Below are 26,418 nucleotides of genomic sequence, written 5' to 3' on the forward strand. Positions count from 1 at the left end.
ACGCGACGTCATTCAGTTCAAAATGGCCTCTGTGTGTTTCTGCGGCGGACCGAGCTGAAAAAAAAATCCAGCTTCGGTTTAACGGCGAGCGATGGCGACTTTGTCCGTCGGTTATTGTCCGTCTTATCGCCGTGTGAAGCGACCGTCCGAGCGCGTGCGTTACCAGACCGCGGCCAGCGGCGCGTGCGTGCGGCGTTCGCTCGTAAGATGAGATCCCGCTCCTCCGCACACAACGGAAGAGTGCAGCGGAGCCTCGGGGTCAGCGGGCTTCGGCCGCGGGCTTTCATTCGCCTTTCCGCCGCCAGGGAGATGGGAGTAGGAGGACAATGGCGAGTCACGCCTCTCCGTCCTCCGTCGACGTCGTCTGCGCGGAGCGAGAGCCTCCGGAGAGCCGCCTGTTGAGCGACGCCGGCCGGTGGGCTTCCTCCGCCGCGGAGACGGAGCAGGGCGGTGTGGCCGGTGAGGCTGGACCGGGGTGCGTTTACGGGGCTGTTAATGGTAAGAACTCTTGTTTGGGCGCTGGTGTGAAGACCAGCTTGGGGGGAGAAGACAGCAGCGGTGGTCAGTGTTTGGGGGGTGAGGAGCGCTGCGGAGAACAGGAGGAGGTGGTAAATGGATTTCCTGAGCCGTCATCATCCTTTGTGGCTGAGCTGGGTGGAGGTCAGGAGCATGGACGTTTGAGCCCAGCCCCAGCTGGGAACATGGATAGAATGGCACCTCCAGAGCAAGACCTTGGAACTTCTGAGGTGGGGGATGGTGATGGTGTGAGGGTCATGGAGCAGGAAACTGACCCCCAGCTGGACTGCGAGCAGCTCCCTCCAGCTTGTTCCTGTAAGAATCACAGAGACTCACCAGCTTCTTCCAAGCTGACCAAGAAAATACCCAATGGAGATGTTTGCATGCAGATGCCCAGAGGCTGCTTGGACCTCGAGAGGGGACGGATAGAAGGATTTTTGCACCGGAATGCTGCTCTAGATAAAGGGGTGAGGCTGGGGAATTGCGGGTTCTTGGTTGTGAACGCTAGGTCGCTTTGGGATGCACCCCCTGGGGGTCCTCCTCATTTAGGTAGCCCGACTGAGAACACCCGCTCCTCACCCGGGTCTTGCGACAGCCCTGACCAGGAGAGCGGTCACGCCAGCCTGGAGGCTTCTGATTCGACCCAGCCACAGCAGGGGGGCAGCTGTGAGCCTGACCCTGGACTGGACACCCTTTCAGAACTCAGCGGAAAGCTGTCGATATCCCCTTCGGCTGAAAACGCCAGCGACTGCGCAGAGGATTTCAGAGACGCCGGCTTCTCGGCCAGGCCGCAGACCCTTAGGACCAACCCCGGGTACACGGTGTCGCTCAGCTGCGATGCCACCCCTCTCAGTCCTGAGGACGACGCTGGCTTCTTTGGGGACGAGGGTGGCGTGGACGGTTGTCTGAACTCTGGGAGTGCAGCTCGGCGGCAGAGCGCTCCTGATAAGCTGCCAGAGGGCATTTGTGTTGATCCTGACCCTTCATCTGACCCTGAAGGGCACCAAGAGGCATGGTATTGCAGAGTTCCTGACTAGGTAGGCCTGAATTCACACCAGAGCATGAGTTCAGGGGTGTCGACTTGTTTGACTTTGCTTATCGTGAATGTCATGTTTGATAATAGTGATAATAATCATAACAATAATTTATCAAATACAAAGGATCTGTTGAAATGACAGGCTTACATGGTGTCCCAATACGCATGGAAAACCAAATGACCACCTTCTTGTTTCTATGCTCATTGTCCATTTTATCAGCTCCACTTACTATATAGGTGCACTTTGTAGTTCTACAGTTACAGACTGTAGTCCATCTGTTTCTCTGCATACTTTGTTAGCCCCCTTTTACCCTGTTGTTCAGTGGTCAGGACCCCCATGGACCCTCACAGAGCAGGTACTATTTGGGTGGTGGATCATTCTCAGCACTGCAGTAACACTGACATGGTGGTGGTGTGTTAGTGTGTGTTGTGCTGGTGCGAGTGGATCAGACACAGCAGTGCTGCTGGAGTTTTTAAACACTGTGTCCACTCACTGTCCACTCTATTAGACACTCCTACCTTGTCAGTCCACCTTGTAGCTGTAAAGTCAGAGACGAAAGCTCATCTGCTGCTGCACAGTTTGTGTTGGTCATCCTCTAGTCCTTCATCAGTGGTCACAGGACGCTGCCCACAGAACGCTGTTGGCTGGATATTTTTGGTTGGTGGACAATTCTCAGTCCAGCAGTGACACTGAGGTGTTTAAAAACTCCAGCAGCACTGCTGTGTCTGATCCACTCAGACCAGCACAACACACACCAACACACCACCACCACATCAGTGTTACTGCAGTGCTGAGAATGATCCACCACCCAAATAGTACCTGCTTTGTGAGGGTCCATGGTGGTCCTGACCACTGAAGAACAGGGTAAAAGGGGGCTAACAAAGAAACAGATGGACTACAGTCTGTAACTGTAGAACTACAAAGTGCACCTATATAGTAAGTGGAGCTGATAAAATGGACAATGAGCATAGAAACAAGAAGGTGGTCACAATGTTATGCCTGATCTGTGTATATGTAGCTATATATGTTCTCATGTAAGTATATATCAAAACATTCACTCTTCAATGTACAGAAGAAAACTAAGCTGTTAAAACAGCTCATGCTGAATTCATTGTTTTTGTGATGTCACAAAATACAGCACTTTTACATGTATCCACCCTATTCAGTCTACAGCAGTGTAGCCCCGCCCATTCATACTAAAATTATGAGAAGCGTCTCAGCCCAGGCTGTTGTTTTTGAATGAGGCGAAATACAATCAGAGACAACCAATCAAAACAGAGCTCATTTACCTATATAAGTCCTCAAAAACAGGCTGTTTAGTTCTGAAGGATAATGAGAAGTTGAAAACGGTCATATAAAATTCAGTTAAGACTATTTAGAAACGTAACTGCCAAAACTTTTGTAAGTGAACCTTAAGCAAAAATAAAATAGAAGAAAAAAGAATTCGGGCACTTTAACTGAACCTTTTGTATCGCAATAAACTCAAATACACAGTGAATGAATGTGAAATTACCTCCACCACTGCTACTTAGCTGATCAGATTACAGCTCATCAGTTCTAATCTGTTATAACATGTGCTGTCCTAGCTCGTGTTTTGCATGGTGGTCTGAAGTCTTATTTACAAGCCTGGTTTTTAAAAAGCATGTAAATGTACAATACCATTCCAAAAACGTTGGGACGCTGTGCAAAATGTAAATTAAAAACAAAATGCAATGATGTGCAAATCATTTAAAGCCTATATTTCATTGAAAACAGTACAAAGACAACATATATAAAATGTTGAAAATGAGAAATTTTGTTGTTTTTTGAAAAATATTTGCCCATTTTGAATTTGATGCCAACAGCACGTTCCAAAAAAGTTGGGACGGGCAACAAAAGGCTGGTAAAGTTGTGTAATGCTAAAAAAACACCTGGTGGTTGATTGGCAGCATTGATTGGTCAGTAACATGATTAGGTATAAAAAGAGCATCTCAGAGAGGCGGAGTCTTTCAGAAGTAAAGATGAGGAGGGGTTCACCACTCTGTGAAAGACTGCACGATCAAATAGTGCAACAATTCAAGAACAACATTTCACAACATAAAATAGCAAAGAACTTTATCTACGGTACCATATTCAGAGAATATGGAGAATCTTTGTATGTAAGGGACGAGGCTGACAACCAGTATTTGCTGGCTGTGATCCTTGGGCCCTCAGGCAGCACTGCATTAAAAACAGACATGATTCTGTAGTGGAAATCACTGCATGAGCTCAGAAACACTTCTGAAAACCACTGTCTGTGAACACAGTTCATCACTGCATCCACAAATCCTAGTTAAAACTCTAAAACACAAAGAAGAAACCAGATATAAACAGAATCCAGAAATGCTGCCACCTTCTCTGGGCCCGAGCTCATTTAAAATGGACTGAGGGGAAGTGGAAAACTGACGTGCATGTCTGACGAATCAACATTAGAAATTCTTTTTTGGAAATCATGGACACTGTGTCCTCTGGGGTAAAGACCACTCATTCATGATGGTATAGGGGGCATTAGTGCACATGGCATGGGTGACGTGCACATCTGTGAAGGCACCATTAATGCTGAAGAATAGATACATATTTTGGCAACATATGCTGCCATCCAGATGACGTCTTTTTCAGGGAAGGCCTTGATTATTTCAGCAAGACAATGTACAACCACATTCTGCATGTATTACAACAGCATTGCTCCGGGTGCTAAACTGGCCTGTCTGCAGTCCAGACCTGTCACCACTGACAGATGAGACCCTGAACTGATGAGCAGCTGAAATTCTGTATTAAACAAGTACAAGAAAACATTTCACTTTCAAAACAACAGCAGTGTCTCCTCAGTTCCCAAACTCTTACAGAGTGTTGTTTAAAGTAGAGCTGATGAGACACAGTGGTAAACAGGCCCCCGTCCCAACTTTTTTGGAACATGTTGTTGGCATCAAATTCATAATGGGCAAATATTTTTCAAAAAACAATAAAATTTAATAAGGAGGAGGTTTTGGCAACCGAAGCTGCTCCCTACAGAGGAGCTAATGCTAAATCTAACACTGGAGCTGTTCAGAGAAACATGACGTTAGATGCTCCGGCCGTCTTTTAGCAGACTTTAAAGAAACACTACAAAGACCAGCGTGCGCACGAGTCCTGTTAAATCTGACCGATTTATTAAGCTGACTCTCAGCAGCTTAGTATAGAAAAGCTTACCAAGTGATCTTATAATTAATCTCCTGGATTATTAATCATTAGAAATCATATTAAAACTATTTTTAGCAAGTACAGTAACCCAGACAAAGTAGCTCACCTTAGAGCCATCTTAAATCTCCAATAACAAGTTTGAAATTAAGCTGTGAGTTTGGTCTAAAACTTTTTCAGCTTCAGGAATGAAATAAAAACAGCTCCACCCTCCAGATGATCAGGGTAGTGTGTGTGAGGGGTTATATGTTCCTCAGTAACAGCTTCCCACCATTTCTTAAGCCCTATTCATATAGGATTAGTTTTACATGAGGTGGTTGGGTCATTTTTACTGGCATTACTCAGTGATTTTAGTCCCGACCGAATGCATCATTTTTACGGACCACACGCTCCCGTTATACCTATTACATGATATAATAGGAACAGCAGAATAAATCCAGGTTATATTAAACCAGTGTGAATCGGCATATTGATAAAAACACTATCCTGTGGAAATGGAGTATGGAGGCACTCGAGGAAGCGTTTACTCGTGTCCTCTGTGGCTAGAGTCAAGCCGGTGTTAAGTATCCTACTTCAGTTGTGCTCAGAATATTAAAACATAAAAATTACAGAAAAATAGTTTTTCATGCACTGATGCTGACTGTTGGCTGTGAATTTCCAAGCTCATGACTCGGGATGGGGATTGATAGATTTTGATACCACTCTATTCTGCTTATCAGTTCAATTTTTCATTGATTCCCTTAATGATTCCTGATCAATTTTATGTGTGGGTGGGGAAAAAAGTAGGCCTACGCAGGTTTTTTAGGGTCAAGGCAGCTGTTTTAGGCTCAATCCCATTTCACCCCCCACCCCTACCACTTAGCCCTTAGCCCTCTGTTTTGTGTGCTCACGTCTAGGGGTAGGGTGTCCCAATTCTTGTTGAGATAGAGGGGTAGGGTGAAGTGTTGGGAGCTACATGACCCTCCAAACGGAGGTTTTTCAGAGACTCCAAACAGAGAGTTATGAGAAAAAAAGAAAAATCAGCAAGATGGAGAACAAGAGACCAAAGAAACCCACAAATGTGAGAATTTTCTCTGTTAAAAATTACAATAATCACTGTATTATCTTAGTTTAATGTCGTTTCAGTGTATTATGGTCATTTTCTTCATAACTAGCACAAAAATTATTAATGGCATGCTAACGTCTCGGTAGCTGGCTACCTAACTTCACCATTTAAGGTGGAACGGGAAAATTCTAACAAGAAGCTGGTGAATATCTGACTTCAGCTTCGTATCACTGAAGAAAGGTGGGTGATATAAATAATTGCCCCCCTGTTTGAAGGCATATGATGTCCTAAATGTAACTAAAGCCCAGCAGTGAGGAGCTGAACTTTACCCTCCTCTGCCATCACTGAAGACGGGCCAGGTCGCCTACAGAGCAGCGCTAGTAGCTGTTAATGAAGGAATTTTGAGGGTTGTGGGGCAAGATTTCAACCACTACCCCTTGTAACTCAGTTCCAAAGGGTTAGGGTGACACTCGAAAACAAGGGGTAGGAGTAAAAAGAAGAAATGGGACAGGGCCTAAGTCTTTAGGGGAGCCAAGCTCAAAAGTTTGTTTTTATCCAACATTGAAAATCTGCCATTTTCTTCATCCTTGATGAGGTCAGGCATAACATTCACCCCGTCACACAAAACACACAGAGAAAACTGCTTTTTTATTATTTTATGTAATTTACTGTTGAAAAACTAACATTAGAACGTCGATAAAAGAGAGCGTGGCAGCCACTTTTGCAAAAGATTTTACCGCCCTGTTACATTTCCCTCTGTCAAAAGTTCAGCATGATGGGTTGTAATGTGTTTTTTGGCACTATATATATACATATATATATATATATATATGTATGTGTGTATGTATTTCCTATGAGGTGGGAAAATCTGTTTTTTGGAAACAGCATTTTGCAGCTGAGACATGAAACAAATTTAAAATAGCACGACCACTTGGCACCGATCTCATGGAAAGCAGTGAGGAGCTGAACTTTACCCTCCTCTGCTGTCACTGCAGACGGGCCGGGTCGCCTACAGAGCAGCGCTGGTAGCTGTTAATGAAGTGATGTTTTCTTTTCTTTTTTTTTTATTTGAGGGTCCCATTTCGTAGGGCAAGATTTCAGCCACTACCCCTTGGAACTGAGTTACACTCTGGTTAGGGTGACACTCGAAAACAAGGAGTAGGGGTAAAAAACCGAAATGGGATTGGACCTTAGTGTCTATTAGTCTGAACACAGTGTAGAGTATGTGCCTAATAATGTTTGATAACGTTAAAATGAAAGGATGTAAGTTTGAAAACAAATATAAAACCGACTGAGAAAGTAGTTGTACAGTGTTCGTTTTCATTTATGTTTTAGTCATAGAAAAATAGTCTCAGCCTGCCTGCATGGTACTAAAGTTATCGTAACGTCGGAAAGACGCGTAACGACATCACCAATCGACTATTAAATTAGTTGCCAACTAATTTGGTCATTTATTTTAGTCGACTAAGTGAAATAATCGTTGCACCCTTATTGGAATGACAGGCCTAACAGAGCTAGCTGATGCTGACCTGTTTAGAGGACGTCTGAGAGCGCAGAGTGGTTGGTGTTAGAGCGAAAGCCGAAATCGAACGTGTTCTGTGGTGTGTATGTCTCTCAGCTGTCGTTGAGCCACTTTCATGCTTAGTTTTTCTGAGGCTTTAATTTTTCCCTTCTTTCTATCAATCCCACTTTATGGTTAAGCTCCCACACCACCAATCAGCGATGCCCTCTAAAATGTAAATGGATTGAATGTCATAATTTTGAAATACCATCATAATTTTTATACCCAACCCTAATCAATAATATCAAATAATTGCTTCAGCTGTATTAGTCATCATGCAAATGGTCAGTATTAAATAAACGTCTCACTCAAGCCTATTCTTTAACGTTACTGCCTCCGAGCCGACTGCTTAAGGCTTGAATAGCCTCTAAAAATTTACCACACGAGCGACGTTGTGCCTCACATGATCTGGTAATGAGTGCCAGGGTCAGAGCTGGTTGAGTGAGTTGCGTCTGGCTGCCCTACAGGCCTCTGTCTGCTTTATTACCTGGAAGGCCTGTGGTTAGAACAGAGATTATGAGTATATTTCAGTGAGAGATGGCCGAGCAGATTTGCTGCTGGAGTCGATCTTGTTTTGTTCCGCAGCTGTGCAGCCCTAGAACTTGTTCTCATCCTGATTTAACGTGCTTGTCAGGCGTTTGAGTCGTGGTCCAGATTAGTTTTTCAGCGTTTTTCCACAGCCGATGCCGTAAACATGTGGTCGTCTTAAGTAAGCAGCAGAACTGATTGTGACGCTCATCACTTCCTGTACAGTTTGAGACAGAAATTCCCGTCGATTTCCTAATTTGTTGAGCGTAGTGGAAGGCGATCTGCTTGCTTCTCACTCAGTGTCTGGATTTAACTTGCCAGTTCTTGAATGGTTGACTGGGAGACTGCTGTGTGAAAAGTCACTGCATTTTTGGCTGAACTGGTTTTCTACCGTTCCCCATCTGTTCATGTAGGTAGTCACTCCTTACAGATTAGATCAGTAGGTGCTAAAGCTGCGTCGACAAGTTATTTCATAATGTAAGCGGTGTGGTATGCTGAACTGAAGATCCAGAATTGTACTCTGTGAAAGTCAGAGGACACCTATAATTGAGTGTGTTTACATGCACTCAGTACTCCGATCATAATCTGATTTCTGCAGCTGTCTGATTATTCAAATGGTCGTGTAAGCAGCACACTCCGGATGTAGTGTAAGGTCTAGAAATCAGAGTAAGGTGTAGAAATCCAATTAACCTCTTCAACTCCTTGAGGCCACCAGTGGTTCCAAAATGCACTTTGTCATATACATTATAACTTTCATATTTCATAAGCTACATTCAGAAGGTGGGGGTCGTATGAGAGCTGTAACTGTCTTCTTTCCAGTCAAATAGACGGGAAATGTAATTTTAAACCCTTATAATAAAAGAAACACACTTTTTTTTTTGTCTACCTAAAGTCGACCCATTTTTCCACAAATCTGGGCTACAAACTATAAACAGATGGCGTCTCTTCAGTGATCTTCTCTGTAAAAATTATTTTTATAAAATGATACAAAGAGCATCTAAGATTTTTGGCTCTCAACAGTAAATTGTAAGCATATTGCAATATGTATATATGATCATAAAACACATTTTCTGTTAATTTGAGGGGAGCTTTTACCAAAAAAATAAAAAATTTACATTTATTTCATGCAGTTACTGAATAATTTGCCTTACGATTTGGTCACGTAAATTCAGATGGACAAACCAAAATATACCCTGGAGAATAAGAAGGTCCAGAAATCCGATAAGGAAGTTAGATTTTAGCTCATTAATCAGATTTCTACCTGTGCCTGTGTACTCTTACTCTGATTTCTTTCGGATTTCTCAGTCTGAGCGTGTGCAAAAACAGACTGCGATGCTGGAAATAAGCGAGCAGCGTTGCCGCGAGACGCAGCAAAATACTTTTGGAACGAAGCTGAAACCAAACACATTCTTGACCATATAAGGGATTTAAATATTCTTCATCTTCTAGATGATGTACGTTCATATTTTCAGGTAAAGTGCCACGATGTAAAGTACTGGGGGAGGTGGTTGTGGTCTTATATGGGCAAATGAGCGCAGTGTCAGGCTGATACCTGATACCAGTATTGGGGTTGATGCAGCCCTAAAAAATACACAACAGCCAAAATTATTAAAACTTATTTAATAAGTCTGTCCTTTGCCTTTATTACAGCTTTTATTCTGTTCAAGAGACTTCAGAGAAACCTGCAGGGATATTTTTCCACACCTCAAAAGTCCTAATTGTGAATTTAGACTAAATATTCAGTAATTCTTTGCTCCACGTCTCAAATGTCCACTTGTGCAAATTTTCTGTTTATATGTCTGTTTCCTGTTCTTAGTCACTGCTTTTTGAGAGCTCCTTTCAGACCCAGACCAGTTGTTTCCTTCACTTCATTTCCTTAGATTTTCCCCTTCATCACACAAGTGAATTGTTTTATATCTAATCTCATTATAATATCTCCTTTAGTCATTTGCAAGTGTCTCTTTGAAGGGTAAAGTAATCAGGATGAACGAGTTAAATGAAAGTGAAGTGCTTAGTTTTTAAGTTAATGTGTGGAAAAAAAGATGATAAGCACAAAATAAGGCACTCAAACTTTCAACTCTGCTTGCTGTTGTTCAGTACATGGTTCTTTGGTGTTCGTCTGGTTAGAGAAGCCAAAGGAATTTTAATGTCAGCTTTTATGAGTTGGGCGTCATGGTGTCCTGCTGTGTCAAGCTTTTTGTGTTGCTCAAGTCCGACTGCGTTTTTCTCTCTTGTTTCAATTTCCTCTTTTCTCCAACCCGGTTCTCCTGTGACTCTTTTGACTCTCTCCCTTCCTTCTGTCACTCAGCGCACTGGGTTTGTTAATTGACCGGAACACACAGCGATGAATTTATTGACTGATTAATTACACGTTCAGAGATGTAATTAAATTAAAAGTGCAACAGATGCTGTTTAGCTTTTGCAGAGTGTTTCTGTCGGTGAACAGATGCCCGTATCGAATGTAACTATTAGCTGTTTTATTCATGAGCAGGAGGCATCTGCCTTGACAACAGGTGGATTAATATCTTGGATGTTGCAAGTCGTTTATCACCGACAGCAAACTAATAGTCTGCTTGATTGTTAATTGTCTGGAGTGAACAGGCAAAAGCTTTTAAGGCTGTGACGTCCCAGTGTGATGGAGCCTGTGTTTTAAGTTCACTGAGAGTCTGATGCAGGCAGGCAGTGATGAAAACGGATTGGAAGCTGTTTCGGGAGTCTCGGTTCCTCATTCTGTTTGTTTTCTCTCTCCCTCTCATTCTGTCTCTCCTTCTCCTTGATCTCTTTAGAAGTCTGTTTTCCTGGAAGACCAAAGAGCCCAAGGCTACAGCTGCTCAGAGTGCTCCAGGCTGGAGATTGTTTGGGAAAACCCCTCCAAGGGACAACCCTCCAAAAGACTCCGGAACCATACAGCAGGTCAGAACCCTCTCATAGACACCAGAACCTTACAGCAGGTCAGAACCCTCTCATAGACGCCAGAACCATACAGCAGGTCAGAACCCTCTCATAGACGCCAGAACCATACAGCAGGTTAGAACCATCTCAAAAACGTCAGAACTAATACAGCAGGTCAGAACCAGCTCAAATACTCCAGAGCCTTACAGCAGGTCAGAACCCTCTCATAGACTCCAGAACCATACAGCAGGTCAGAACCTTCTTAAAGACTCCAGAACCATACAGCATGTCATAACCCTCTCAAAAAATCCAGAACTATACAGCACATCAGAACCCTCTCAAAGACACCAGAACTATACAGCAGGTTAGAACCCTCTCAAAGACACCAGAACTATACAGCAGGTCAGAACCCTCTCAAAGACACCAGAACCATACAGCAGGTCAGAACCCTCTCAAAGACACCAGAACTACACAGCAGGTCAGAACCCTCTCAATGACACAAGAACTATACAGCAGGGCAGAACCCTGTCAAAACCTCCAGAATTATACAGCAGGTCAGAACCTTCTTAAAGACTCCGGAACCATGCAGCACATCAGAACCCACTCAAAGACTTCAGAATTATACAGCAGGGCAGAACCTTCTTAAAGACACCAGAACCATACAGCAGATTACAACCACTCAAAGACGCCAGAACCATACAGCAGGTCAGAATCTTCTCAAAGATGGCAGAATTATACAGCAGGTCAGAATCTTCTCAAAGATGGCAGAATTATACAGCAGGTCAGAACCCTCTCAAAGACACCAGAACTATACAGCAGGTTATAACCCGCCCAAAGAGTCGAGTCTCAAGTCTATGAGGTGCATCTGAGTCGAGTCTCTGCAATGCAGTCTCACACTTGAGAAGTTCCCGAAAACCTTCAGAACCATTTACAACCCTTCTGTAGACCCTTATGTAGCAGTGGAAAAAACACTCTTAAAGACTTTACAACCATAAACCTTGGAGAAAATAAAGGAAAAAAAGAAAAATATTACTCTGATTAACAGGCACTGCTCTACTACAGCGTTTCTAGAGATAACGGCACCACAGTAGTTCAGTGCTGAAGGGGTCTACAGAAGAGAGAAACAGAGGGTTTGAGAACACTGGAAAGAGTGTGTCACTGGATGTGTCAGCTTAGACACACAGCGGTATGGGATCTGTGGGGGCGTTGTGTGTGTGTGTGTGTGTGTGTGTGTGTGTGTGTGCTGCAGCTGCTGTCTAACCAGCTGTCTGCCCATTCCCCCTCCTCTCTGTGTTGACTGAGAGGCTGTTATAGGCAGCTTTCTGCTTCTGCACTCCGCTGCTTGGGATTCACTCCACGCAATCCACAGGTGTCCCTCAGTATTCCTGCAGGCAAGCCTGCACACACACACATAAAGAATTGATTACTGAAAGAAAAAGCTTGGGGTCAGCGGTAGTAGGTATGGGCAGAACTTTATATCACGGTATAATTAAAACTTTCTGATTGTTTTGCTACATATCATGTATCATATGTACACCGATCATTATGCATAACATTACGACCACCTCTTGTTTCTACGCTCATTGTCCATTTTATCAGCTCCACTTACTATATAGGTGCACTTTGTAGTTCTACAGTTACAGACTGTAGTCCATCTGTTTCTCTGATACCTTGTCAGCCCCCTTTTACCCTGTTCTTCAGTGGTCAGGACCCCCATGGACCCTCACAGAGCAGGTACTATTTGGGTGGTGGATCATTCTCAGCACTGCAGTAACACTGACGTGGTGGTGGTGTGTTCGTGTGTGTTGCGTTGGTCTGAGTGGATCAGACAGCAGTGCTGCTGGCGTCTAATAGAGTGGACAGTGTCCATTCACTGTCCACTCTATTAGACACTCTTGCGTTGTTGATCCACCTTGTAGATGTAAAGTCAGAGACGATAGCTCATCTGCTGCTGCACAGTTTGTGTTGGTCATCTTCTAGTCCTTCATCAGTGGTCACAGGACGCTGTTGGCTGGATATTTTTGGTTGGTGGACTATTCTCAGTCCAGCAGCGACATTGAGGTGTTTAAAAACTCCAGCAGCACTGCTGTGTCTGATCCACTCGTACCAACGCAACACACACTAACACACCACCACCACGTCAGTGTTACTGCAGTGCTGAGAATGATCCACCACCCAAATAGTACCTGCTCTGTGAGGGTCCATGTGGGTCCTGACCACTGAAGAACAGGGTAAAAGGGGGCTAACAAAGTATGCAGAGAAACAGATGGACTACAGTCTGTAACTGAAGAACTACAAAGTGCACCTATACTGTTTGGAATTTGCTACATCCTTAGTGCTTTGGTCAACATTATTTTCAAGCCTTTTTGGGAATGAAAGAATAATAGAGAGAAGATTAAGAGTGTACTCCCTGGATTTTCCAGCATCTTTTCCAGCCACAGACTCGGAGAAAAGAATTAGTTTGGCATGCCTGTTAGTTATACAATGTGAAATTAATGCCATCATTAGTGTTTTGAATAAGGTTCTTCATGACTCGGTATGTATGCCAGTGTTTTGTCATCTCCAGTTTCATGTTTCTCTGCGCTGCCAGATTAAATTAGCCGCATCAATTAATTATCAAGTCCTTTGTGAATTGAAGCAGGTTTGACTGGGTGGGGCACACATTGGACTGTGCAGTGCAGGCTGATAAGTCAGGTAGGTTACTCTTTGGAAGGATCAAAGGTTTGGACTCGCTATCTTTTTTGCGTTTTAGTTGGGAAGCAAACCCTAAATGGGCTATACTGTTTTTCCATACATGATCCAAGCTAATTACAGAGCCGTTTCTGAGCTAAAGTGGGAACTCTAAAGCAGGGAAATCCCTAAAACATGCAGGGGGGGATTGTGAAGCACTTGCTGTATCATTAGTTAATTACATTAGTTTCTAAACTAATTAGCGTTCTCTTCATAAGAGCTCATTATCTTTGTTGTGGTGAGCAGCTCAAAAGAAGACGAGTCATTTGAGACTCTCGGGCTGTGAAGGATGACAGGCGTTGAACAGCCCTGCTGTTGTTTACCCTCAGGAATCACTATATATGGAGCCTGCCGTCAACCTGCGGTTGCCATAGCAGCAGGGCTCACCTCAATTCCATCCAGTCTCAGCTCCAGCGCCTGTCCTGCAAAAAACATGATGGAAGTTCTAGGGGGTGGGCGATATGAAGTGAAATTTATATCACAGTATTTGTGTACTCAGAAGTTGGGACAGCATGTGAAACTCTAATGAAAACAAAAAGCAGTGAAGGATATATTCTGTTTGTCCCCTGTTAAATTGAAAACAGTAAAAAAGCACAATATTTGTTGTTTTTACCTTGATAAACTTTTATAGTTTATGCTTAGCAAATATGTGCTCGTTCCAAATTTGATGCCTCTAAATAAAAGTTGGGACAGGAGCATGTTTATCGCTGTGTTACATCACCTTTTAACCACGTTTAATTATCTTTTAGGGAACGCAAGACACCAGTTGATCAAGTTGTGAAAGCATTTTTTGTTGGCATTCTTTCTTCATGCAAGTCCTCAGCTGCACAGCTGTTCTTTGCAGTTCATAATGTGCCACACATTTTAAAACGGAGGACAGACAGGTCAGTCTAGCACCTGCACGCTCTCTGATTACACAGGCATAAGCATGGGCGTCCCTGAAAAAGGCGGCATCTAAAAGGCAACATATGTTTCTCCAAAATGTGTATAAATCGTTCACGTTACTGGTGGCTTTCAGAGAAGTTACCCATGCCATGGACACTAATACATCCCTGCACCATGACCGACCCTGGCCTTTGAATTTTATGCTCGTAGCAGCTTAGATGGTCGTTTTATAGCCCAGAGAACGCAACGTCCATTATTTTTATAAACAATTAAAAATGTTGACTTGTCAGACTACTGTAAACATTCCCACCGTGCATCAGTCCATTTCAGATGAGCTCAAACCCAGAGAAGTCGGCGGCGTTTCTTCACAGTGTTGATATATGGCTTCTTAACCTGAGTTAGTTGATGCAGTGAAAATTCTGTCAGTGTTCCTGAGCCCATGTGGTGATATCCATCCCAGGCACATGTCTGTTTATAATACAGTGCTTATAACAGATTGAAGGTCACAGGCGTTCAGCTGTGGCTTTTGGCCTTGCGCTAACGAGAATGACATTCCTAACAAACGCTGGAGCTCAGTCACCCGAATAGCGTAAATAATTTCTGTAAAAATACATCCCTGAAAGTTCTTTCGGCAAACTTCTGTTGTCAGGAATACTGATTCTACATCAGCACTCCTTTTTTGTTTTGATGTCTTTTTTCCAGCAGCTTTTAGCAGTTTAGCACTGTGTAAACTGCATGTCTGAATAATTTCTTATTTGCTTCAAGCTGTGTTCACAGATTTACTTATGTCTTCAGGACATCAGCAACTACTACTTCAGCTTTTGGACATGTTTTGCCCATTTTTGCAGTTCATAGTAAGTCATGTCATGCTCTTAACCACATCAGCAAGTCTGCGTGACCTTCATGAAGACCTAGATGAAGTTTAATCAGGGTTGAAAGAAGTTTTGAGGATGTATTTTTATAGAAATGATTTGGGCTGTTTGGGTGACTTGAGTTCTAGTGTTTTAGCAAGAGAGCCAGTAAGTTGTGGTTGTAATAATGAAGCTGAGAGCTGATCAGAGTTATTATCTTCTCAGCGAAGCTCGTTCTGCTCGTTAGTTTGTGCTGATGATGATCAGTGATTCATTCACGTGACGTTACTGAGTAGGATGAGCTCATGAGGGTCATTTCAGGACGCCGGTTCGTCACATTAATGTCAGATTTGAGTCACTTACCTAAACGAGTGTGAACCATCGTGTCAGAGAGATCGGATTTGAGGAAAAAATAGGATTTGAGCAGCGTGACTGGTAATGTAAACGTAGCCTAAAGGTACTGAGATGGACCCTTGAGGGTCCCACCCCAGTGACAAGATGGGCACTTCCCCAGTGACAGTTTACTACCTTTATTTCTGAGAGTGTAGCGCTGAGTCGTCTTCTCACAGTGGAAGGATGGACAGAAACACCTGTGGATGTTTTCAGGTCTGAAGCAGCTTGATTTTCTCCTCTCTCTCAGAGATGAAAGCTTTAAATGCTGTTTAACTGACTGGGGCAGTTTTGGTCTACCAGGTGGTTGTTAGGAATCCCATTTTCTCTGTAGCTTTTAATCTTCTTTTTTTAACTTCAGCCTCGGATACTCCCATTTTTTTTTTCCCCACTTATTTTCCTTTGACTCTCTCCTTCGTTACGCAAGTGTCCTCTCTGACTTCTGCACAGCATTGCACATACATGGATATTCACAAAATGAGTACTGTTTGCAGATAAAGAGTGACGGATAAGGAATATTGTGCCGTCTCAAGTGCAGTGGGGAGGCCTTTTCTGAGTGATAATGAATTGCAGTCTGCTCTTTTTCTCTCTCATGTCCTTTTTTTTACATATATATTGTCTCTTCATTCCTTTTCTTCACTTTGACTCTTTCTCGAGGACTGCTGGCTTTGTCAGCTGTCGCCTGCTTGCGAGAGAGGCAGAAGTAGTGTAGTTCTTTTTGTATATGCATGCATAAGCAAGCAGTACAAACCTTTGCCGTGGGCGGAAGTTCACTGGTTTTCTCTTGATTACAGTTATGTACTCAGAACTCGCCACATTGAGCACTTCTTGGCAGTGGTGGACGAAGTACACAAATCATGTACTGGAGTTAAAGTAGAGAGAGCCCAAGGTAAAATATTACTCCAGTAAAAGTAGAAGTTCCTCCCTTTAGACCTCCACTTGAGTAAAAGTACTAGAAGTATTTGCCTTCAAATGTACTTAAGTATCGCAAGTAAAAGTACTAAAAGATTAATTATGACTTTAATGTCCTATTATCATTTTTGTAACAAGACTCGCTTCATTAACTCATTTTAGGTGAAAATACTCCAGTGTCTCTCTTGGTAAACCAGTCTTTTAACCCTCTGTTGCATGAATTATTACTTAAACATGATAATGTTTTAATGTGTTTTTGTTACTTAAAAGTGCTTAAATAATGGAAATATTTGAAAAAAAAAGTAAAGACTTTGGGGTACTCTACTTTGGGGTATTTGGTAAATTGTTGCCATATAGCAACAATGCACAATCATACCGTAGCACCTTAAAATATAATTTTCAACACATTTTCGATTGGTATTTGGAATATATGGTAATAACAACATCATAATAGGAATTCCTGGTCATGTGATGTCATTAATTATTTGTCCTTTCAAAGTAAAAGATCCTTTTTCCACAATTAAATAGGAAAACACAGATTTTACATTACTGCTTTTTAAAATTGACAAGGTAATTGTTGCCAAATGAGTCTGTCACTGATGTCTAATAAAATTATCATAAGCACAAAGCACTGAAGGCGAACAGTTTCCATCAGGTAGAACTGAGTGGCTCTGAAATCACTTTATACAAACAAGCAAAGTTTCAGTTTAAGATTTATTTGCAACTTAGTTACAAGTTCAAGTTTAATAAAAACTTTAAACTCAGATTCACAAATGAGTTTTCCGTTACTAAACTGCATCTGTAGGTCTCTGTTCATAAACATAAACTAGCCAAAACTAATTTACTATAAAATGAAATAGTGTTTGTATAAATTCAGAATAAAAGACACGTCAGTCACAACTGCATATGTGTACATATTTCTATATTGTGGTCTATTTACACAAAGTTAGGTTAGTTCATCATTTATGTTGAATAGACTCTCCCAAAATTTTACGCTGCTGCACTGATGTTGAACCGTGTGCTGCACTGGGTCGGGTCAAAACAAGCTCAAAACTAAGTGACCACTGTGCCCTGATTGGTGTTCTTTCTTTGTGCTTCTTTCGTTTTGACGTTACATTTTTATACACACATAAACCAAAAGGAACGACAGATTTCTCATAATGTAGTAGAGTAAAAAAATAAGACATCTGACTTTGAAATGTAGTGAAGTGAAAGTAAAAAGTCGCCCAAAATGGAAAAAAGTACAGATACACAAAAACTACTTAAGTACAGTAACGAATTACATTTACTCATTACTGTCCGCCACTGCTTCTTGGTCTCTTCACAGCGTTAGGAATGAGGTATGCAGTGCCTCGAAGGAATAGTTTGGTGAAAAAAAACTAATTTGCACTCTTTTTTCTGCTTAAAACAAATGTAGTCAAAGTTTGCTGTGTTTGGTATCTGAAGTTTGCTGTTTAGCACTGGAGCTCCAACGCTAAATGTAGATAACAAGCATTGTTGGCCTGAAACTCACCAGATAGCATTGTGAAAATGATGTCCATCACCCACTTGACTCAAACAGTTATTTTGGAGTGCATATCATCTACTTTTTTGGTAAAACCTTTTGTGTTTCGTGTGGGGATGTGTCCCAAAGGCAGTCATCATTCTTTTTCAATGACCATTTCCTGCCTCTCTCTTTATCCGAGAATTAAACAGGCTGTTTGTTCTTACCGTGCCTCTAAGACTGATGTGTGATCCGATTGGCTGTCTTGTATTGTGGTTCATTCAAAAGGCAGCCTGGACTAAGGCACTCTTTAAAACTTCCAACATAAATGGGCAGCGCTGTAGGCCGAATAGACGGATGCTTGTAAACGTGATGGTTTTTGTGACCTTACAAAAGCATTGAATTCAAAACGGGCTGTTTATGCAGCTTGGTGTCCGTATACGGGCCTTGTAGACTGGGGAGTGAGCAGTACATTTAGAAGCATTAACAATGTTTTCATGTTAAATTAAGCCCTTTAAGGGTCACTCAGGCCTAAAACTAGCATTTAATATGTTGTTTGTTGAGTTATGTGTCACTTTGAAGCGCAGCACACGACCTGGAGTGTTCTGTTGCTTTTATACAACAGTTAAATAAATAAAGTAATAAATTAATAAACTGGGCCGTGAACGCGGCGTTTAATATGTTTTAATGTTCGCAGTTCCTTCACCAAATTATAGTTCCTTAACGAGCAGCTTGTTGCTACGTCAGAGTAACGAACTCCGCCCACTCGCTGCACAGCCGGCAGTTCGTTCTCCAGCTCCTCACACTAAATTCCCAAACTGTCATCACCACTGAGCAGCTTTTCAGTCGGCAGCTGTGACAGAAGAACAGCTGAACAACCTGGAATCAGCCAGAAATGAACCCAACACCATTCGCCAAACTAAATGGGCTGTAAGATGCTTTACAGACTGGCTGGAACAAAACAACATTAATACTGATCTGGCAAAAAATGACAAAACTGAGCTGAACCTGATATTTCGGCAGTTTTATGGCTCAGTCGGTACTTCAAAAGGCGAGGCTCACAGCAGTCTGTGCAGGGGAGTTCATTACTCTGACGTAGCAACAAGCTGCTTGTTAAAGAACTATAATTCGGTGGAAGGCCCTGTGAACATTAAAACATATAAAACGCTGCGTTCACGGCCCAGTTTATTAATTAATTACTTTATTTAACTGTTGTATAAAAGCAATAGAACACTGAAGGTCGTGTGTTATCGCGAATAATGTTATTCAAATGTTATTCGAGTGTTCTGTTGCTTAAATAACTACAATACTGAGCAAGCATTACGCAAAGCGATTAACAATAAAAAAAATGCACTGATGTAGAGGCTGATAAATACAGATATGATATCTGACTTCCTTCTGCAGTGGCTAGTTGTAGCAGATAATAAAACAAAGCAAACAAAAAAAAATTCAAATGGTGTCCAAAGCACATTGTTTTGTCCCTACTACCTTCAAGATACCTCATCAAAGGGGTTTTTTCCTGGTGTTTAAACCCCAAAATCTCTAGAGGCTACTGTGGCACAACTGTAGGAGGCAGCTAGACTTGTTTACAACAAGACTCCCTCTTTAAACTCATTAAACTTGAGGGTAAATATGTGAGGATTTGTTTGCATAATGCTAATTGCTGATTTAAATGCTGCCATTGCTTATATTGTGTAGCTTCAGTGCTAAAAGTCTTAAGAACGACTGCATTTGGGGAAAATGTGGAAAACTGCATGAATGTAACAAATTTAATGTTGTCTATCGATTCAGTGAAATCAATTGTTTAAAACGATGTCATGTGATATGGTCACGATGCATTACCTGCGTTTCGATTGGCTGTTTCATGAAACTTGTTTGACTAAGTTGCGACTGAGTTTCAAATGAGTTGCAGGATGCTTTAAGTTATGCAACTCAAGGGCGATTTAGTTTCATGTAGGTTTCGAGCAGCTAAAATTGCACGGAAGTTTCACCATGTAACACCAGCGTAAGATGCTTTTGGGAAACTGGGCCTAGTATGATGTCATTTGCATCATTTGTGCCTGTTTATATATTTACATGCATACATGATTGAAGAGAGCATTTGAGAAGTGTACTAGAAAAAGTATCTTTCTCTCTCTTTCTCTCACAGATGCTTTCCTTTCCTCGTTTTTCTTGTGAACAGCATGATTTAGTTCCCAAGTTGTGAAAATATGATTGCTGTTAAGGTCTTTATCTTTGATGCTTTTGCCAGTCGCTCGTTTGTTGAAACAGGATGGGCTACAAATCATAAACATCCAGAAAATTGTTCCATTACATTTGAGTTGTTTTGAAAGGGAAGTCGGCCTGTGCTCCATCACCCACACATCGCCTGTATTTAGACAGTAGGATGACGTGCTTCGGTCGGATTTGCATTTATTCCTTTCTTGTTTGCATGTTGGTGTTTAGATGCAGTCTGCCTGTGATCAGGCACGCCAGCAGCTGTTGGGCGGATAAATAAAAAGAGAAAAATAGTTTTTCCAGTTATGTAATTTATTTCCACAACTGAAATTGAATTTAGAAGAAATTTCTCCCAAATGCCCCCCAGAAATAGTTAATCAGAATCCTTTTTTTGTATTTCATTTTCACCCTGTTGTCCACTTATGACGTTCGTATGGTTTCATGTACCCCCTAAAAAATTTTGGAGACCCCCAGTCAAGTTCCATTTTGTTGATTTTCTAGGTGAAAACACATTAGCACATCTTCTACAGGTACAAGGGTGCATTTTTCTACGAATTTTAGTGCACAATATTTCTTTATTTGTTGAATTTCCGCACATAAACAGTAATTATGCATTAAAATGTGCAGATGACCTCAAATGACCTTGAACTTTTAAGACTTTGGAGGTGTGGAAAAATATCCCTGCAGATTTCTTAAAAACTGAGAACAAGTCTCCTGTAAAGAATGGTAACCATAATGAAAGCAAAGGACAGTAAATAATGAAAATGTTGATATTAAACTTGGTTGTTGAGTGTAATTTTCTGTGAATATAGATTTTCAGCTTTTTCCTGATGCTGAAAACAAAATTTTTTTACTTAATGCGAGTTTTGCCTGGAAATTTGCATGCACAGCGTTATATTCTCTAATTAGCTGTCCTTATTGAAGGAGCTGAAACACTCCTTATAACTTCAGTGTGAGTGGGCGGGGCTAAACTGCTGTAACAAACAGAGTGAATTCAAAATGTTTTTTGCAGCTTAGAGTTTATACAGTCGTATGCAAAAGTTTGGACCAGATCATTATACGTTTTTGTTGATTTTCTAAGTACCTATTTTCTACAGGGAACAACTTTCTGCACATTTTAATGCACGATTACTATTTATTTGCTTAATTTAATAATTTGGAGGGGAAAAAAAAACAAAATGTGGCCTGTGCAAAAGTTATGGCACATTTGATATTTTATGTTTTTCCAATATGTTAAACTTCCATGTAAGTTTTTCCTCTAAAAGAATATTTTCACTCAAAAATCTACATAATGTGTAATTTGACTAGGATTTGTTTCATAAATTACTTTTGCATACAGCTGTACATGGACTGGTGACGGAAAGGTACGTTGTTGCGACGAGTTAAGGTGGATCTAATTGACTCTGTTTGACAGAAGTCTGTTATTTTTGATTGTAGCAGTTCCATCGTGTTATTTCACTATTATTCTAAAATGTGGGTAAATAGTAAAGTCTAAGAAAAACCCCTGTATAAATAGGTGCCTCACTTTTTGACCTGTACTGCATATAAAAATCAGATTTGATAGCATCTCCTCACACATGCCATTCGCCAGTCGTGTTGTTTTTTCATTTCTTCATCCTCTTTTTTTTTTTCTCCCTCTCTTTCCTCCTTCCGTCTCAGACGAGCGCTGTGCTGGGCCGTGGCATTTGCAGACGTGGATCTTCTGCAGCCTCAAACCAGCTGTTCCATTGTTTTGGCTTTCTTTTCATTCTTTCTTTTTTTTTTCCTTCTGAATGGTTCCTCCTTTTTCTTTGAAGGAGTACGAGGCAAGGGCGGGACCAGGGACCGGGCCTCACCCCCGACAGCCAATGAGACGGAAGAATCTGGAGTTTGAGCCTTTGTCTACTACTGCGCTCATTCTGGAGGACAGGCCCGCGTAAGTGTTTCCAGGCTGGAACTACATCTCCCATGATTCACTGCTTCCACATAGCAGAGTGACACGACTGCATGCTGCCACATAGCCAAATATTTACTCACTGTGTATTACTGGTAAGGCCTAAAAGGCCTGCCAAACATACTTCAGGGAGTTAAACAATTTCAGATTTTATTCTGTGAGACGGAGCAAAACGTTAGCCGCCTGTCGTTGGTCAGCGTTTGTTGTTTACCAAACCCAGTCCATGTGTTATATAGTTAAAAAGTAACTATAATGCAGTAACAAGTAGCTGCTTTATGGTCCTATTTTCCAGCTGACCTCTTTCCTATCGTGCATCAGGATATGCTGTAATGTAACACCGAAGTATGATTTGTTTATTCACTCTCGTTCACACAGACATGCTGTCTCTCACTCTGAAGAGGCTTTGGCTTCTCTCCACATTAAAGAATGTGCTCCTTGTGTCCACAGAACGGCTGAATCCTCTGTGCTGAAATTATTATTTGTCCAAAGCCTGTTACGTTCACAAGGTTCTCGTATCACAATGCAGCTGTTCGTTGTGTGAATAAGCTGTTCATTTTGTATATAAGAGGGACTGTGGAAGCAGCCTGTTAATTAAGCAGTAGAACACGAGAGGGAGTGTGTTATTCACAATAACGCACAACCTTGAGTGTTTTATTTCTTTTATAGAACAGTTAAATAAATAAAGTAATAAATTAATAAACTGGGCCGTGAACGCGCCGTTTAATATGTTTTAATGTTCGCAGTTCCTTCACCAAATTATAGTTCCTTAACGAGCAGTTTGTTGCTACGTCAGAGTAACGAACTCCGCCCACTCGCTGCACAGCCGGCAGTTCGTTCTCCAGCTCCTTACACTAAATTCCCAAACTGTCATCACCACTGAGCAGCTTTTCAGTTGGCAGCTGTGACAGAAGAACAGCTAAACTACCTGGAATCAGCCAGAAATGAACCCAACACCATTCGCCAAACGAGTAGTCTGATCTTCAGAGTCTGACCAAATCAGACTGAGCCATAAAACTGCCGCAATATCAGGTTTAGCTCAGTCAATTTTTGCCAGATCAGTATTAATGTTGTTTTGTTCCAGCCAGTCTGTAAAGCATCTTACAGCCCATTTAGTTTGGCGAATGGTATTGGGTTCATTTCTGGCTGGTTCCAGGTTGCTTAGCTGTTCTTCTGTCACAGCTGCCGACTGAAAAGCTGCTCAGTGGTGATGACAGTTTGGGAATTTAGTGTCGTCTCATCTTCAGAGTCTGACCAAATCGGCTGTCAGTCAAATGTGATCTTAAAAGTGTCCATTTTCTGTTTGTGGCAGAGTAAGAAGTAAAAACGTTCAAATGGCTTGAGCATCTCCTACAGCTGTGAAAGTCGTTGCTTAGCAACGGCGTCTCAACGGCGTGATAGTGTTCCTGAAAAAATGTGATGTTATGGCAAAATAACAGCACAGTTAGAACGCCTCTCAACCAATCAGCTTGCGTGGGCAGAACTGACTGTTGTATAATATTGAAATATCATGGATGGTCAGAATTCTCTGTGGCTTTTACAGAGACATTTGATGTATTACAGCTGATTGTTTAACATTCCCTGTGTCAGGAATCTGCCAGCTAAGTCTGAGGAGGAAGCTCAGAGACACAGACAGGAGTACAATGAGATGGTGGCGGGAGCCAAAAGGAGGGGTAAGTGTTTCGTCTGCACGTACACCGACAAGCCAAAACATTATGACCGATGAAGATGAAGTCAATAACATTTACTCGTAACAGTGGTGCGTGTCAAGGTCTGAGATATATTTGACGGCAAGCAAACAGTCGGTCCTCGAAATCGATGTTGGGTGTGAGAGAATTAGGCAGGAGTAAAGACCTGAGAGGATCAGCTTTGACGAGGGCCAGATTGTGGCAACGCTTGTTGGGTGCTCCCAGTGACAGGGTGGGGGGGCGCCCAAGACTCATCACTGCGCAAGGTCAAGGACAAGGTGATGGAGGGAACTGGATGCTCTGGTGGGAATCCTGGGTCTGGACATAGGTTGGCGTCCACAGGAATGCCACCTGCCTAAGCTTTTTTGCAGACCAGGTACATCAGGGTGGCAGTGGCCTCTTTCAGCAGGATAATGCGCCCTGCCACACTGTACACATTGTTCAGGAATGGTTTAAAAACATGACAAAGCGTTCAAGATGTTGCCCCGGCCTCCAAATTCCTCAGATCTGAATCTGATTGAGCATCTGTGGGATGTGCTGTAACAAGAAGTCTGATTCGCAGCAGCTCCAACGTACAGGACTTAAAGGATCTGCTGCTAACGTCTTGGTGCCAGATACCCCAGGGCACTTTCAGAGGTCTTGTAGAGTCCATGCTTCAGCAGGTCGGAGCTAATTTGGCAGCAGCTGTTATGTGCATATGCACATATTAGGACCTAACTGGTAGTTCAGCACTGGTCTGTAGAATAGCACCACTTGGTGGAACAGTGCTAGCCAGTGGATCAGTGCTAACTGGTAGTTCTGGCTAACTGGTAGTTCAGCACTGGTCTGTAGAATAGCACCAACTGGTAGAACAGTACTAACCAGTAGATCAGCGCTAACTGGTATTTCAGCACTAGCTGGTAGATCAGCACTTGTATGTAAATTAGCACTAATTGGTCGAACAGTATTCGCCAGTAGATCAGTGCTAGCTGGTAATTCAGCACTGGTCTGTAGAATAGCACCAACTGGTAGAACAGTACTAGCCAACTTGTCAACTGGAAGTTCTACACTAGCTGGCAGAAAAGCCCTAATTGGTCGAACAGTATTCGCCAGTAGATCAGCACTAACTGGTAGTTCAGCATTAGCTGGTAGATCAGCACTTGTATGTAAATTAGCACTAATTGGTCGAACAGTATTCGCCAGTAGATCAGCGCTAACTGGTAGTTCAGCATTAGCTGGTAGATCAGGACTGGTCTTTAGAATAGCACTAATTGGTAGAACAGTACTAACCAGTAGATCAGCGCTAACTGGTAGTTCAGCACTAGCTGGTAGATCAGCACTTGTATGTAAATTAGCACTAATTGGTCGAACAGTATTCGCCAGTAGATCAGCGCTAACTGGTAATTCAGCATTAGCTGGTAGATCAGCACTTGTATGTAAAATAGCACTAATTTGTAGAACAGTATTAGTCAGTAGCTCAGCACGAACTGGTAGTTCAGCACTACCTTGTAGATCAGGACTGGTCTATAGAATAGCACTAATTGGTAGAACAGTACTAGCCAGTAGATCAGCGCTAACTGGTAGTTTAGTTCAGCATTAGCTGGTAGATCAGCACTGGTCTATAGAATAACATTAACTGGTGGCGGATGGTAACGGTCCACTAGTAATGCGAAGTGGGAAAATGCCCCGCTTAAGAACGGCGTCCATTTACTGTAGAGCTAAACTGTATCTGTTCATGGGTTTAACAGTCACAGTCGTGGGCTGGAGGTTAGGGAACCAGCCCTGTGACCGGAAGGTCACCGGTTCAATTCCCTGAGCTGACAGGACACGACTGAGGTGCCTTGAGCAAGACGCCTAACCCCCAGCTGCTCCCTGGGCGCTGTGGATAGGGCTGCCTACGCTGTGGGCAAGTGCGCTCACTGCCCCCTAGTGTGTGTGTTCAGTAGTGTGTATGTGGTGTTTCACTGCACGGATGGGTTAAATGCGGAGGTGAATTTCCCCGTTACGGGATTAATAAAGGGTAACTAACTTGTATCAGTAATCACATTTTCATATTGATCAGGCCTGTGTGTCTATGTGCTGATAAGCATTGATTGTTTGCACATAATAATAAACCATTATTTATTTTTATCCCACCCTCCTGTTTTCTTTCTTTCTTCCCTCCTTTCTTTCACACTCCTCTCCCTCCCTTCCTTCCCCTGTCAGAGATGAAGGAAGCTCAGCGTAAAAAGAAGCAGATGAAGGAGAGGTACCGGCAGGAGGAGAACATCGCCCATGCCATGGTTATCTGGAATACTGAGATTCTGCCCAACTGGGAAAGCATGTGAGTGCTCATCCATGTAATCTGCCCAAGCTGCCGTCCTTTCAGACAGCTGTTTTTTGAAAACATGCCGTTGTCCATCCATCCCTCCATTCTGAATATTTACCCACTTGTTCACTTTATTAGAATCCCTCTGCCTTGTGCTTTCACTCACTAGCCCCACTCATTTTAGAGCTCCATCTACCTCATACAGGTTCAACGATAGTGATCGCCTGAATGCCCGGGGCAAGTAAAACACAATGTCGGGACAGCAGCAGAG

General features: G+C 42.4%; 1 protein-coding gene across 1 annotated transcript in view; it reads left to right on the forward strand.

The window, feature by feature from the left end:
- Positions 1-26,418, forward strand: part of tbc1d12a (TBC1 domain family, member 12a) — a 44,063-nt gene continuing 17,645 nt past the window's right edge. The window contains 6 exon segments of the mRNA XM_036593350.1: positions 1-1,513; positions 1,515-1,553; positions 10,669-10,795; positions 22,039-22,157; positions 23,763-23,845; positions 26,045-26,162. Of these exon segments, the coding sequence (XP_036449243.1) occupies positions 327-1,513; positions 1,515-1,553; positions 10,669-10,795; positions 22,039-22,157; positions 23,763-23,845; positions 26,045-26,162 (1,673 nt within the window). The 5' untranslated portion in view covers positions 1-326.

Source organism: Colossoma macropomum, unplaced genomic scaffold, assembly GCF_904425465.1.
Source record: "Colossoma macropomum unplaced genomic scaffold, Colossoma_macropomum, whole genome shotgun sequence".
NCBI lineage: Eukaryota > Metazoa > Chordata > Actinopteri > Characiformes > Serrasalmidae > Colossoma > Colossoma macropomum.